Source organism: Caretta caretta, chromosome 2, assembly GCF_965140235.1.
Source record: "Caretta caretta isolate rCarCar2 chromosome 2, rCarCar1.hap1, whole genome shotgun sequence".
In the NCBI taxonomy this organism is placed as follows: Eukaryota; Metazoa; Chordata; order Testudines; family Cheloniidae; genus Caretta; species Caretta caretta.
Window position 1 is genome coordinate 216,071,961 of NC_134207.1, and position 15,366 is coordinate 216,087,326.

The following is a 15,366-nucleotide window of genomic DNA, read 5'->3' on the forward strand; positions in this document are numbered from 1 at the left end:
TCAGTCCTAGCTCTTACACCATTTCAGAATTAATTTCTAGTTGAAGTGTTGATGTCTTCCTAAAGGGAAGTGTGCTGAATTGTTTCAGATCTGAGTGATCAGCTGATGGAAGTGGTTGGTCTGGAGGGAGCCATGGAGATGGGTCAGATATACACAGGATTGAAAAGTGCTGGCAGGCGGCTTGCACAGTGCTCGTCTGTTGTCATCAGGTAAACTCTTTATTGTATCTTCTAGTTATAAAATTTTGTATTGCTACATATTGAATAAAAATCAGACATTAAATGCACATGAAAATTTGCTGAATTTGTAGGTATTTACTGAATTCATGTATGTAAGTGTTTTTCTTTCATTAAAATACATGATAGGATGAATAGGAAAATTCTTAACTTCAGTCTTCTCGCCTTATAGTCATCTCTCACCTCATTGTGAGAAGAGGTTTTGTCTAGTGGTGAGAGAAGAGAACTGAGAGTTGATACCCCTGGGTTTTATTATTCACTGACTCTGAGTGACCTTGGACAAGTCATTTACATTTCTTTGACACATTTCAATCTCTTCATAAGATGGGTATCCTAATATATTCTTCACCCGGGAGTTATAAATTGCCGTTAGTATTTGTAAAGCACTTTAAGATTCTCAGGAGCAAAAAAACCCACACGTTATTGTTATACTGTCTGTTGAGCACTGACAAGTCACCATGAACAAATGCATTGGTATGAGTTAGCCATGAAACAGGAGAACTGGCTAATTTGATTGGGCTGTATTATTTGGACAACATTGTCAAATTCCTAGGAGTGAGTAGAAAAGAATAGCACAAGCATGTAGGGACAAAATCAGAACGGCTAAGGCACAAAATGAATTACAACTAGCCAGGGACATAGAAGACAGTAAGAAGAGGTTCTATAAATACATTAGGAACAAGAGAAAGACAAAGGAAAGTGTAGGCCCTCTCCTTAGTGGGGAAAGTGAGCTAATAATGGATTACATCAAGAAGGCTAAGGGGTTTAATGTCTATCTTGCTTCACTCTTCACAGAAATGGTAAATTGTGACCAGATATTCAACACAATTAATATTAACAAGAAGGGGCAAGGAATGAAGGCCAAAATAAGGAGAGAACAGATTAAAGAATATTTAAATAAGTAAGGTGCATTCAAGTTGGCATGGCCTGACAAAATTCACCCAAGGGTACATAAGGAACTAGATATTAGCAATTATCTGTGAGAACTTATAGAGGACGGGTGAGGTCCCAGAAGACTGTAGAAGGACAAACATAGTACTTATCTTTAAAAGGGGGTACAAAAGGACTCGAGGAACTATAGACTAGTCAACCTAACTTCAATACCTGGAAAGATAAATGTGGCAAATTATTAAACAATCAATTTGTAAGCACCTAGGGGATAATAGAGTCATAAGTAATAGCCACCATAAGCCAACCTAATTTCCTTCTTTGACAGCATTTCTGGCCTATTGGATAGGGGGAAGCTGTAGAGATGGTGTACCTTGATTCTAGTAAGGAATTTGACATAGTCCCACATGGCATTCTTGTAACCAAACTAGGGAAATGCGGTCTAGATGAAATTACTATAAGATGGATGAAAAACTGGTAGAAAGAACAAACTCAAAGAGTAGTTATTAATAGTTTGCTGTCAAACTGGGGGCATGTATTTAGTGGGATCCTGCAGGGTTCTGTCCTGGATCTGGTACTATTCAATATTTTCATTAATGACTTGGATAATGGAGTAGAGAGTCCACTTATAATGTTTGCAGATGACTCCAAGCTGGGAGGGGTTGCTAGCACTGTGGAGGACAGGATTGGAATTCAAAACAACCTTGATAGATTGGAGAATTGATCTGAAATAAACAGGATGAAATTCAATAAAGATGTGCAACAGAAGTTGGTCCAATAAAAGATATTACTTCACCCATCTTGTCACTCTAATGTATAAAGTACTACACTTAGGAAAATCAGATACACAACTACAAAATGGGGACTAACTGACTAGGAAGTAGTACTTCATAAAAAAATCTGGGAGTTATCGTCAGTCACAAATTGAATATTATCAGGCACCTTCTCAGTCTTCTTTTCCCACCTAGATCAGGTTTGGCCCAGGTCAGCTGTGTAGATGATCTGCCTGAAGCTGGAACCTGAGCTCTGGGATCCCATGATTGGGGGTTGCGGGGGCAGCAAGGTGGAGCTGCAAAAGGCGTGTATTATATGTAAGGTTATGGCTACACGACAGTTAAAGGCCACCAGGTGTCCCAGGTCAGCTGACTTGGGCTTGCCAGGCTCGGGCTGCAGGCCTTTAAAATGACAGTGTAGATGTTCAGGCTCAGGCTGGAGCCTGGGACCTTTCTCCTCAACCCCGCTCCACAGGATCCCAGAGCTCAGGCTCCAGCCTGAGGCAAATCATCTACACTGCAATTTTACAATCCTGGGCCACCCGGGGGTGTTTAATTGCTGTGTAGACATACCCTAAGATATGGGTAATTGTCCCACTTTACTTGGCACTGGTGAGCCTCAGCTGGAACACTGAAAGATGTGTTTAAGAAAGAATGTGGACAAATTGGCGAGAGTCCAGAGAACAACCAAAATGATAGAAGGTTAAGAAAACCTGATCTAGGAGGAAAGGTTAAAAGAACTGGGCATGTTTAGTGATGGGAAAAGAAGCCTGAGGAGAGACCTGATAATATTCTTCAAATATGTTAAGGGCAGTTACAAAGAAGATGGTGATCAATTGTTCTCCATGTCTCCTAACATAGGAAAATAAGTAATTGTCTTAATCTTCCACGCAGCAGGCTTAAATTAGGTATTAGGAAATACTTTCTAACTATAAGCTCTAGAATTGGCTTCTGAGGGAGGTTATGGAGTGCCCATCATTGAGGGTTTTTACGAACAGGTTAGACAAACACTTGTCAGGAATGGTATAGGTTTACCTGGTCCTGCCTTTGTACAAGGTGCTGGGCTGGATGACCTCTCGAGGTCCCTTCCAGCCCTACATTTTTATGATTCTATGACTTACTGAGCTAAAAGTGAACACAGTTTTCATTGGTATGACAAAGTGCTGAATAGAACCAGAAAAATCTCTATATTTCCAAAAAAGTTTTTTTAAATATTTGACAATTTTACAAAATTGTACAGTTTTTCGCCAGTGAAGCTTGCCTCATCCCACCTCACCTCATGTGCGAGAGAAAACCATTAAGAAACATTAAGAAAATAAGGTGGGATTTTCCAAGGTGCCTTAGGTGATTTTGAAAATCCGACCCATGGTGTTTAATTCAGGATGGCTCCCGATTTGGGGTAGCAAGCATCCAATCTCAGTTGATGCAGAGAAGAAATGCTTGCCATCTCCCCTCCCTCTTTTGGAGTGCCATGTGCCTGGGTGCACACCAAAGAAACAATACCTATGCTCTCCTACAAGTCGGGACTCCAAATGTGACACTTTTACTCAGCTTTTGGGTGAGGCCACTTGCATGGTCTCCGTTTCTGTTTCTACATGTTGCACCCTGGCCATAAATTACAGCAGTTACTCCCTTGAAAGCGTAGGTATTTCTGAAGGTGAAAGCCTACCTTCTGCTGAGGGTATTGCACTTGCCTTCCATTTCCCTTGACTTAAATGGGTGCAGAATTGGATGTGCCCAAGGTTATTATCTTGATTCCTGCCTTTACATTCCTGTAGGCTTATGTAATTATCTGATGTGCATCACTTCCAGCAGTGCTGGGTCTATAAAACTGTTATTCTGCAAATCATATTAGAGCACTAAACATTCTAATTGTTTTATCCTTAAAGGCAAAGCCTCTGAACACAGTCCTCCTTGGAACTGACTTTACTGCTATATGAGTATGAGCAGGGTACCAGAATAGATGCAAACAACAGAATATCCTCCCACTGCTAATAAAAAATACTAGTATGGCTGAAAGAATTTTCTTATTTGGTTCATAAACAGTAGTTTGAAAATTGTTATGGGTAGCATGGACTTCTCTTTATTATTTGTATTGTGGTAACATTGAGGCACCCCTGTCCCATTGTGCTCCGCACTGTGCAGACATGTAACAAAAAGGTACTCTTTGCCCCAAAGAGCTTCACTGTGTTCTTATTTAATAAAGTAGGTTCATACCCTAAGTTCATGCAGAAGTCAAGTTCCACTCTCTGCACTCTGCTCTGTCATGAAGGAATAGCTGCATATCTTTAGCACATTGTGCCTGTTTGTTATACTTTTGTTTTGCATATTAAAAGTACACTTGGGACTGTTCCTGAATGACAGTATATATGTTTGCACATAACATTACAGAAGAGTACTTAAAATAAGGGCATTACTTTTTTTAGGGGCATTGGGTCATATACCTGATCTATGGTGGAATAACAGTGGAAGTTGCATGCACACTTGTAGGCAATAAATGTCCTGATGATTGCACACATCTGTTCTGTCCTCATAGATCTCTGTTCAAAATAGAAGTTTGATGAATTTTGTCCAGCCACTCTTATTCATATAATTAAATATTTTACTTTAGAACCAGCAAGTCGCTGCCCATGCAGATTGATGGAGAACCATGGATGCAGACTCCTTGTACAGTAAGTATGCTTTTATCAACATATCCAATAGAACTGGAAAAGAAATTTGAGGGGGAAATATTTTTTCTATGATAAAAATGGCAATCAGTTTTAATGATCAAACTTTCATTTCGGATCTCCTTAAATGTTAGAAACTGCTCCTTTTCAATTAGAGACAACTGTAGCTATCAACATTGACTTAGCTTATGCTCCATAATTTCTGTACACCCACACAGATACACAGCACACCCACTCTCTCACGCGAACATAAAGAAACAAAACCTGTAATTTAATCATGCTATTTCTTCTACAGGTTGAGATGGAAGAAAAAGAAAGAGATTGTTATTACATTTCTTATTCTGAATACTTGGGAGACTCTCAGATACTATAGTGATGGGAGGGCCATATAAATAGATGGATGTGTGAGCACAGAACAGTGGGAAATCTCATGAGATTTGTCACAAAATCTTTTGGAGTGAAGAGGTTGTGCATAACCTCTTGCAGCCATAAATCTGTGGTTATAGAGCAACAGGACCTGTGATTTCCCAGTCACTGGACTTGCAGAACCCATGGAAGGATGTTGGCCATACCGTTTTTTACAATCACCCCAATGTCTGATCCATGGAGCATCTGACCCATGGTTACAGCCAAGAACACCACACACCGTAGTCCGTTTTGTTGCCTAGTCAAACTACCCTTTAAAAGTGGTCATAAAATGCATGTGTTCAAAATAAACTACTCTGTCCTCTATAACAAACCCACTATGGAACGTGTTTATTTCCCTTTTGTGGGCAGACTAATCCACAGACTTTAAGCTTCATAAAGGCAAGTATCTGCAGAATCTCTATACATTTAGTCACAGAAGAATGATTCTATTTGATTTTATTTTTTACATTTATATTACAAGAAATATTTTCCCTTTTTCTTCTGCTGAAAGAGTGCTGTTGCTCCCTGCATTTTCATAATTTTTGCCTGAACTGCTCTCTGTGTCTCCATGCACAGAAAATACTTGTGCACCAAAAACAAAATTTACAAATCTTCTTAGACTTTCTCCTTGTCCTGGTTCTAAGTGGTCAAATATTTATCCAAGGCTAACATTCGAGGAAGGAGTTTTAGATATCTTTGTTTGATTTTGAGATCATATTTCCAAAGCTCTGCTTCAGAAAGATTTTTTTTTTTTTTTTGGAAATCAGAGAGCATTTGTTCATGGACTATGTAGCTTTCTCTATTCAAGCACGTGCACGAAAAAAAGTGTTACTGACTGTAACTGTGTGAACAAACTGTTTGAGCCCCAGGATTGTAAACTTCAGAAAAAAATATCAGGAGACTAGTATAGAAATCATGAGTTTTTGCCTATACTACAGACTTCAATAAAGTTTGCCTTGAAGTTGTCCCTCTGACTTAACCAAAAGTAAATTATCATTTCTTTTAAGATGAAGAGGAGTTCAACACACACACACACAGAGTGAGTCCCATCCCTCCAGCGTTGACATCAGGCACATGGCTGCGTCTTTAGGCACTTAAATACTTTTAACTTTTGATCCTAAGTGCCGAAGTCACTTTTGAAATCTGACTTAGCCATCTGAGTTACTTATGCCCAGATTTTTAAAGGTATTTAGGAGCCTTTGGAGTTAGGCACCTAAATATCTTAAAATTTTGGCCAATGGCTTTTTGGTGAAATCTGACCCCACTGAAGTCAATGAAAGTTTTGCCATTGATTTAAATAGTGCCAGGATTTCACCCTATAGCTCTAATAACATAGAGAATATGAAAGCTAAAAATTATTATTTGTATTGTGATAGCACCTAGAGTTCCCAATAAGTATGGAAGCCCCATTGTGCTAGGCACTGTACGCATACATAAAAAAAGACAGTTCCTGCCCTAAATATCTTATAATCTCAGGCCTCAATTCTGCATTATGCTGCACATAGCCAGGCTGCTATGCTTATCTGGAGATCCACTGCAGGCCGCCCAAGAAGCACAAGTTGCATGATCGAGGCCTACATTTTATTGCTTTCATCATCTTTTCATATAGAACTCTTTTTGTGAAGAAAAAATTATAACGTGAGTGGTTACATTAAACATCTTTGATAATTAGCTGAAGAGGAAATTCTATCACAGCTCACCCAGCCAAAATATAGTGACATAAAATATATTTATGGTCTCACTTGATCTCCAAACAGGTCATTAATAGTAAAGAATCTTCAAAGGCTCTCGAGTTAATTTGATAAACTTCTGTCTTCAGGCACCAGTATTTCTTTAAGAAAAATAATATTTCCATTTACCTACAACTGCCTTTAGCATTGTTTTGAAAAATCTCAAAGAATATCTGTCTTAATTACAAAAAACTGCAATTTCACTTCTTTCGTCTGTTCTTGATTTGGTAAGTACCAAGTGTGAATCTCAAGCAGCCAGTATCACTAGATTAAAAATGGAAAAAAGAGACATTTATGGCAGATGCAAGAATATTTCCTCTGTGAAGAAATGGAAATGCTAGTCCACTGGCAGGGCCATTTTATGGAATGCAAGAAATTAAAAATATCATTGGTATTTGTCACAAAACATGTGACATACTTTCTGTCTATTGGTGTTGATAAGGTTTATTTAACAACAGGACATTTATTACAATGGCATGATTTTTTTTTCCTATTAGAAAAACTCATAATACATGGCACCAGAAAATTATACAGGTGCTTTTATCATCCCTGGAAAAGAGGTTTGAATATTTATGTTTGAATGAATTTATGTATGAATTTTTTCCCTGGCCTTTCTCATACTCTTTAAGAGTGTAATTGAACCATTGTGCAGAGAGCCAGCACAAGGTCTACCTCATTACTTAACCCCCACCTAGGGGCAGGGAGACTGAGGGCTGAACAGCTTGGGCCTCTTACTCTTTGTGGAAAGAGTCTATGCGTAGCTAAGAGAGGGGCCACAGACCAGCTTTTACATAGATCCACTGGCCTCAACACCCCAGGCAGCGGGCACAGAGGAGCTCTAGTTGCAACTCCATCCCATAGATCTCTCAAGCCATTCGGGCCTAATCTCACTGAATGCAATGGGACTTTTGTCCTTGATTTCCGCGGCAGCAGGATTGTGTCCTGGCTCTATATAGCAGTTGATGATAGGGGAAACTGTCCAGCAGTAGTTCAATAGTTAACATAGAAACTGATGCCAGCCTGTAAAAAGTTTCTCTTGTTATAATGACAACTTGCATGAATTTCTGTTTCTAGCCCTGAGGTTTGGGGAGATTGGTTTTTGTTTGTTTGTTTTGTGCTGCTGTTGTGTTTTTGGTTCAGGGGCAGTTGGGTGTTCTTTTTTCCGTTCACTGCTACACTGCACATTAGTGTTGTTTACCTATGCATAATTTTTCTTAATTTCACAATAGTCGTTTTTGTAATTGACAATGCAATTTCCTGCATGTGTGCTTTCTGCACCTCAGACAAGTATGTACCATAATGCACCTATCTTTCCAGTTCAAACTGTTAAGAAAAAATTAGTTGTGACTAATTGCCAATTAATTTGCAGTAACTTGTGGGAGGGGGAACAATTGCACCTACTAATTAAAATTTAAAATATTCCAACGTGTCATCTTTAGGTGTCTGTGGAATACATAATTTCCATTTTAGTTCTGCGCTGGATCTGTAACAACCCTGAGCTTGACAGCTCTATTAATTTAAAAGCTCAGTGATACCTATTAGTACAAAACATGAAAAAAATGCTATTAATCATTTATTTTAATTTTGCAGCTCTGTCATTTTCACAGTATGTTTAAGAATTATGGTGACACCATAATGTTTTCCAATCTACCTGTGTGAAGGGGAAACAGATCACACTACTTAAGAGAGATACTAGAGTTTATTATTAGAGCTTAATTAATGCCAGACTGATTAGATGTGATTGCATTTTGCACAATAATATTGTTAAGAAATTGTTTAAAAGGACTGCCACATACAGCTCTATTTAAAACCATTGGGCTGGATCAGAGAGGTTTGGCCCAAATGTACACAGCCCAAGCCAGGAGAGAGGACACAAAGAGAGCTTAAAACTCACCTTTGCACTTCTCTTATCCTATGGCTTCTCTATGCAGGGTAGTCCTCTGCACTGTGTTATACATGGGAGGCGTGTGAACTGCCTCTTGTGGGAGGCTAGCCCCCAAGCCCTGCCCCTAGAGCCCAGAACCGCCCACCCCAGACTGCCCCAGCTCCGGAGCACCAGATGGGTGGGCAGCACGGCCCCAGTCCCCGCAGCACTGGGTGGGTGGGTGGTGCCCCCCTGGGCCATGGCACAGGTGAAGACTAAGCTGCAAAATGGGAAGCAACGTGGGGCAGAGCGTGGGTGGGGCCACACTTGGCTGTTTGGGGAGGCTCAGCCTTCCCCAGCCTATCATACCCACCACCCATGGTGTTAGAGCACCCTTAAGGGCTGTTCTTTCTGGCACATCTGCATCTGGCCTCAGTCATTTTGGGGGATAGTTATGATGTAGTGTTGCCCCAGTCACTCCTGCCCCAGCAGCAGGGAGAGGAGTGGCATACAAACCTCTAGACTGTGGGATAATCCTGTGAATCTCCCTGTTGATAGTGTGAAGCCAAGTGGCCACCTGTTGCCCATGTATATGGCTCAGTATGTTCATATTTGAATTTAACTTTGTATCCTCTGAGGTGTAGAGTTGACTGTTAATCCAAATATTTTAACATAAACTGGGAGTATCATTTATAGTTTCTTATTAGTTAGCATCTTGATTAGCTCCTGTATTTATAACACCATATTCTGTTTTCATTGGAAGGGCAACGATGACCTCTTATTTAAGCGTACTATGATGTTAGGAACACACATATAACTAGCACACATTGTAGAGTCCAATAACATAAAAGGAAAACTATTTGATCTAAGAAACATAGTTAATACATTAAACTTATTACTCCCTAGTGCATTTCATTTACTGCATGCATTGTGTTACTGTGGCTTCAAGGCACTTTTTGAAGCTCTGACGTGCTCCTGACAAAATAAATGTCCATTTTATGCATTTATAAACATTTTTAATATGACAGACTCAGACTTCTCATGTATTAGCAAACATTACTATCTTCTGATGATACAGACTAACATGGCTATCACTCTGAAACCTATCTTCAAATAAGGAGCAATTACTATCTCTAATTTTAAGAGTTATGCTCTTCTTTAAATTGGGTATGGTTTTCCTTTTAGCAAGTATATCATTAGCTGCACTTCTTAGGGCTGCAAAAATTATTTTAAAATTTCTAATGCTACATTTTCCCTGGAGCCATTTATTGATGTCTCAGCCCTGTAAAACTTCTGCATTAGGACTACAAACTTACAGGGTGAAATCCTGGTTCCATTGAATTGAGTGGGAGTTTTGCCAATGATTTCAGTGGAGTCAGAATTTTACCCATAGTGTTATATACTGACCTTTCATCAAATGCATCATAAACTACTGGGAATACTTTTGGCTGCTTGCAGTTTCTGTTTGGGTGGAGCTTTGTTTTCTGTTGTTTTTTGTTTTTCTTAAAATATAACGTTTTCTAAGCAGAAACATTTTCTCATGTTTTTCCTATAGCTGCAACTTAACTTTGCATCTTTTAAAAATATTTTTCTTTAATTTTCTGATAATCATTCCATGTACATTGCTTTTTCAAAATAATCACAAAAACATTCAAATTGACCCAATGGTCATATTAAATTCTCCCAACCCAACATAACTAAATGGTTTCTCCACTCAGTGCTTTCAGTTCATGTTGAACCCAGGGTCTCCAGGAAAGCATGAGAAAATAGCATTTGCAGCATTCCGTGAAAGTCAAGAGGATTTGGGTCTCAGATGCAGTGTGTGTTCCTAAAAGGGGCCATCCCACCGCCCCCATTATTAAACATAACACCTACATATGATGTATGAGTGACAGCAACCCATGAGATAAATTCACAGGGCCAGGTCATCAGCTAGTATCAATGGAGCTATGCTGATCTGGTCCCCAAATTGGTGCCTGAAGCTAGGTTGACTGTGAGGAAAGAGAATCATACAACTAAATTTCATGCTAATGAACAATAACATACTAAAGTTACATATCAGGTCGCAGTGCAACGAACTTGTGAAGAGTAAGCTAAAATTTCCATAGAGTTAAATAAACCCCCTCAACCTGTTGAGATTTTTATGTTTCTGTCTCCTTAGATTGTAAAGTAAATTTCCACCCCCAAGAAAAGGATTGTTCTAGATTTTAATGAGCCTCTCCACGTGATGTACATTTTTGTTTCATTACTATTAGTGAATGACAAGTGAAGAATATTCATTTTACCTTGAAAATGTCAGGTATGCACTTTAAGAGAGAGGTTTTTTTTGCAGTTTTTAATGAGGCGGTGTTTCTTTTGAAAGAAATACCCATTTCTGATGTGGATACTATGCAGGTGACAACTGATATTTAATAAGTGATGGTTCTTGTATTAGTTGTAGTTCACTAAAGAAAATGTCTCAGATTGCTTTTGAAAAACCCTTAGTGTCACTAGCCCAAAGGCAAGATGTGACCTTTTTATTACATAATGAGAATCATTTATTATCTTACAATGTATCTTAAAGTCACAGACAAAATGCCACTTTGATAATTGCTTTCAATTAGCTTTGAGCATAGCATACATTCATAAAATGTCTTCTCTAATTTAGACTTGAATTAGAGAAAATTGCAGACATAATATACTTTAAGGTTGTCTCATTTAAGGTGATTCGTAGTTTTATATCAAAGAAATCAAAATGAGTGGCTTTAGAGCAGTCTTTCAAAGTGTTTTAAACAGGCTTTTCAATATTTGATTCTATTCTATTACCAATTAATTAACAAATTAGAATGCTAGTTCATCATTTTTGACCTTTTTTTCTATGTTAACTTTTGACTTTTATTCCTAATGGTTATTTTGAAATTAAGTATCATGGCTCGTGTTAAAAGAGAAGAACAATCTGATTAGGGAAATAAATAAGGCATGTTATGATACAGTGTATATCTTAATAATGGGAAACCAGCTTGGTTTCTCCCCAACATACAGTGTGTCCTTTCCTGCTTTTGAATTCCTTTTTACTACGTGGATACACAAAATATTCAAGTGACAAGCAGTGATAAAAGGGCAGGTTATAAATCTCATGCTCCTGTAGTAAGAGAGCATATTGCTATGTTCTTATTATATATGATTAATAATATGGATTTCCTGTATGATTACAATGTGTGTGTTGTAACTATGACTATAAATGAATTTGTTTATGATATAAGCAAATGTCAGTTGTAACAAAATTTATTTCAATAGCTACTTTTCAATCCTTGGTCATCTGAAGTTTCAGAAGTTACATTTTAAGATTTTAAATGGTTCAGTCACTTTGTATATTTGTAAAAATATGATAAAGAAGTTGAGTTAGCTAAAGGGATAACTGTTTGTTTTTTTCTTTCCCTCCCCTCAGATAAAAATTACCCACAAGAATCAAGCCCCAATATTGGTGGGACCTCCTCCAAAAACCGGTCTATTCTCCTCCATTATCAGAAGAACAAGGAACCACAGCAAGGAATAAGCCTCTGTAGTTTAGTTCTGAGAAAACAAATTAGCAGCACTGGGCTTTGGAATATTTATGCCAGAAATCTTTCAAAAGTTTTAGAATATCCTCGACTCACAAAATTCTGGAATTTGGCATAACAGTTTCTGTGACTGAGCAAATGTAAAATTATGCTATTAGAAAAATTTATTGTCACTTTTTAAGGCAATTTTGCATGAGGAAAGCAGATGTTTATATACAGTGATATGGCATATTTTTGTTGCATGCATTACCATTTACTAATTTATGGTATAATTCTGCCATGGAACATGAGGAGGGAATGCTCTTGGTAATTTGATTTATTTCGTAAGATTTTATTTGTAGTTAATTCTAATGCAGTGATCATAATCCAGAGATTCTGTAGTTGCCCCTGGAACCCAAGCATCTTCAGATCAGCAATTGATTTGACCTGTATCACATAAGAGCTTGGAAGTTCACAGGTCCCATTAACTTGGCCTTTTACATTTAACATTTCTTTCCACTCTTGTGAATATTTTTCTTCAGCAATTTAACCCCACTGGGGAGTATTAAAATACTTTTTCTTTGCTAAAATACCTTTCATCTTTCAAACACTGAGGCATGACACAAAAAGTCCCACTGGATCACTGGTACTACTCACATGTAGATAACTTCTCACATGTGTAAGTTTTTGCAAGATGGGAAGTCAATGCAGGATTGCCTGAGTGAGGACTACAGGGCTAAAGGTTAAAGGACAGTGAATAAAGGTAATGGTACTTGCAAAACTAGTCAGCAGTGTTGTTTGTTGAAACATTAAAACATTTTACTCAACGGTAAATCTTTGTAATATACCAAACTTTAAATCATCTTGCATATTGGCCAAGAGTGCAGTATGTATGCACACAAATAACCAAACCACATGTCTTATAAACTGCATTTCCCACCAAAGATCTAGTGAAGGACGCTTCAGAGAAATGGTTTAATGCATAATTAATCATGAAGACTGTAGCAGACTTATTTCTGAAAATTTACGGTTCTTTGATTACCTTGGCAATGTCCAAACTAATGCTGGAATAGGAAAAACAATCTATTAATTACAGTTTTCATGCTCACCTTTCATTTGTTTCATACGTTAATAGACTGACACACAAACTTGTTGCTTCACAATTAAAACCATTTCTAATTTTGTTGTTGTTTATAAATTTGCAACATCCCTCATTTTCTCATGCTTTAAATTAGTCTCCTTCAGGAAAGGACATGCTCTTATCAGTTCCCTTTCTATTCATTGTTACCTGAAATCAAAACAATTCCTATTATAATAATTTGGGAGGCAATTTTTTAGGTCTTCATTTTCTCAGTCCTCTGAGAGACTTCTTAACGGCTTGGAAATCACAGCACAGGTTTTATTGTCTACGGCTCGCATGGTACTGTCAGACTGTCTAATGGTTAGGTCCAAGAATGGCAACCTTTTTCAGTGTTGCAATAAATTTACAATATGGGTCTACAGTAAAATGCTTTTTTATGCAGTCTTGACATTGTTCATTGTACAAAATAATCTGCACCTCTTCGCTGCATGTTTTATGTTCTCAAACATTCCATCGGGGGGGGGGAACTGCTTGAAATGCATGATTTATTAGTTTCCTCCCACCTTTATCGATACATTAAAGTGCCAATGAGTTATCCAATCTATTTTTTAATTGATTCATTCATCTTTAAAAAGTAAATAGCATTTAATCATTCTGTTGTGCACGGTACTGTGCATGGATTTAAGTAAAGCTGCTACCGTTCTGTTCCTTAGTATGAGTATTCAGCATCTCTTTTGTATATAATAGATCCTGAACAAAAAGGCAGCATAGTGCTGGTGAGGATTATGTATATGAAATATGCTCTCAATGTTCTAGGCAAAGACCAACATTAAGTTCAGCATCAGGTAGAAAAATGAGATGACAATTATTCCTTAAAATTAAGACATAATTCACCATTGCTGGGTCCAACGATATTAACAGTTACAGCAGGATTTGAATGTCCCTTGTTCTTGTATATTACATGCACTTTCTCACGCACACAAAAAATTCTGATGCATTAGTGACTGCAGATTTCCGTAATTACAAGGTAAGAAGTATTTGCATAAAGAAAGACCTTGCTGGCATAATGCGCACACTGGCTTTCTGAAATTATGGTTACAGGTAATAAATATTTGCTCATGACTTGACATAGAATTTTCTACTGTTGCTATTCAACCTTTTACGTCAAAACATGTTGAATGATACCATTATATAATGTGCCCCCGATGATTATCTCTTGAACACTGTCTCTCTGAAAAACAAATAAAATGGTGCATAGGCTATTCTTTAACAATGGATGCCATTATTAATGTGCCTGATGACTAGGTAACTGTCAGCTATACGGTTTTCCATATATAGAGGGATGGATGGGCTCATATATACACTCCCCACACATACCTCCGTCAGAACAGCTGATATCTCTCATGGTATCTGTGCTCAAGAGGCTAACTCATGACTGACATTCTCATTGATGAAATAAATATAACAAAACAGTCTCTTCACTGTACATGGATACTTACACTATCAGTTTGTTTTTTTTAATCATAGGGATAGTTTTTGTATTAATGTATTATGTATTAATCATAGGGATAGTTTTGGGATTTTTAATGTAGCCTATTGGTAATTTAATACTGTGTTGTGATTTCTGGGCATTGAAAGAATATGATAGTCTGAAGGCAAGGATAAAAGCTTGCAGCAATTGAAAGATGACCTGAAGTGAAGGCAATGTATTTGATGAAAAAATAATGGACAACACTTTTTGTCAAACTGTGACATTCCCCTCTGGTGTTATCTAGACGGGTGATCTGCTAGGCCACTCCAATCCTTGACTCTCTGAGCCGGCCTTACCCTGCTCTGCTGTGAGAACACCCACTCCTGGGCTGTTCACACACAGCCTCTGACGTGTAAGCTGCTCCCAGCTACTTGCAAGCGAATGATACTAGGCAATATCTCCGGTCCCAGACACAACCCTAGGAACCTCTGACTTGCAGTGTCCAGTTATGCCTGCTGGATGCTGCAAGCTTATATGATTTGGTCAATTTAACAAAGAAATTGATATGTACCAGGCTTGTTATCCCAAGGGGAGTCTCTGACACTCTTCAAACCAAACTCACTGCTTCAGGTAGAATAAACAAACAGGTTTATTAATAATAAACCTTATTAACTCTGTCTTATTAACTCTGAAGACAGATTTTAAGTGATTATAAGTCAAAGCACAAG

The 15,366-nt window shown here is 38.0% G+C and overlaps 1 protein-coding gene across 10 annotated transcripts in view; it reads left to right on the forward strand.

Annotated features, from left to right (window-relative positions):
• Positions 1-14,429, forward strand: part of DGKB (diacylglycerol kinase beta) — a 521,988-nt gene extending 507,559 nt beyond the window's left edge. For all 10 annotated transcript variants that reach the window (XM_048838274.2, XM_048838272.2, XM_075125825.1 and 7 more), the window contains 3 exons: positions 89-209; positions 4,509-4,569; positions 11,996-14,429. In XM_048838274.2, the coding sequence (XP_048694231.2) occupies positions 89-209; positions 4,509-4,569; positions 11,996-12,103 (290 nt within the window). In that variant the 3' untranslated portion in view covers positions 12,104-14,429. The remainder of the gene's footprint in view (positions 1-88; positions 210-4,508; positions 4,570-11,995) is intronic.
• Positions 14,430-15,366: the final 937 nt, after the last annotated feature.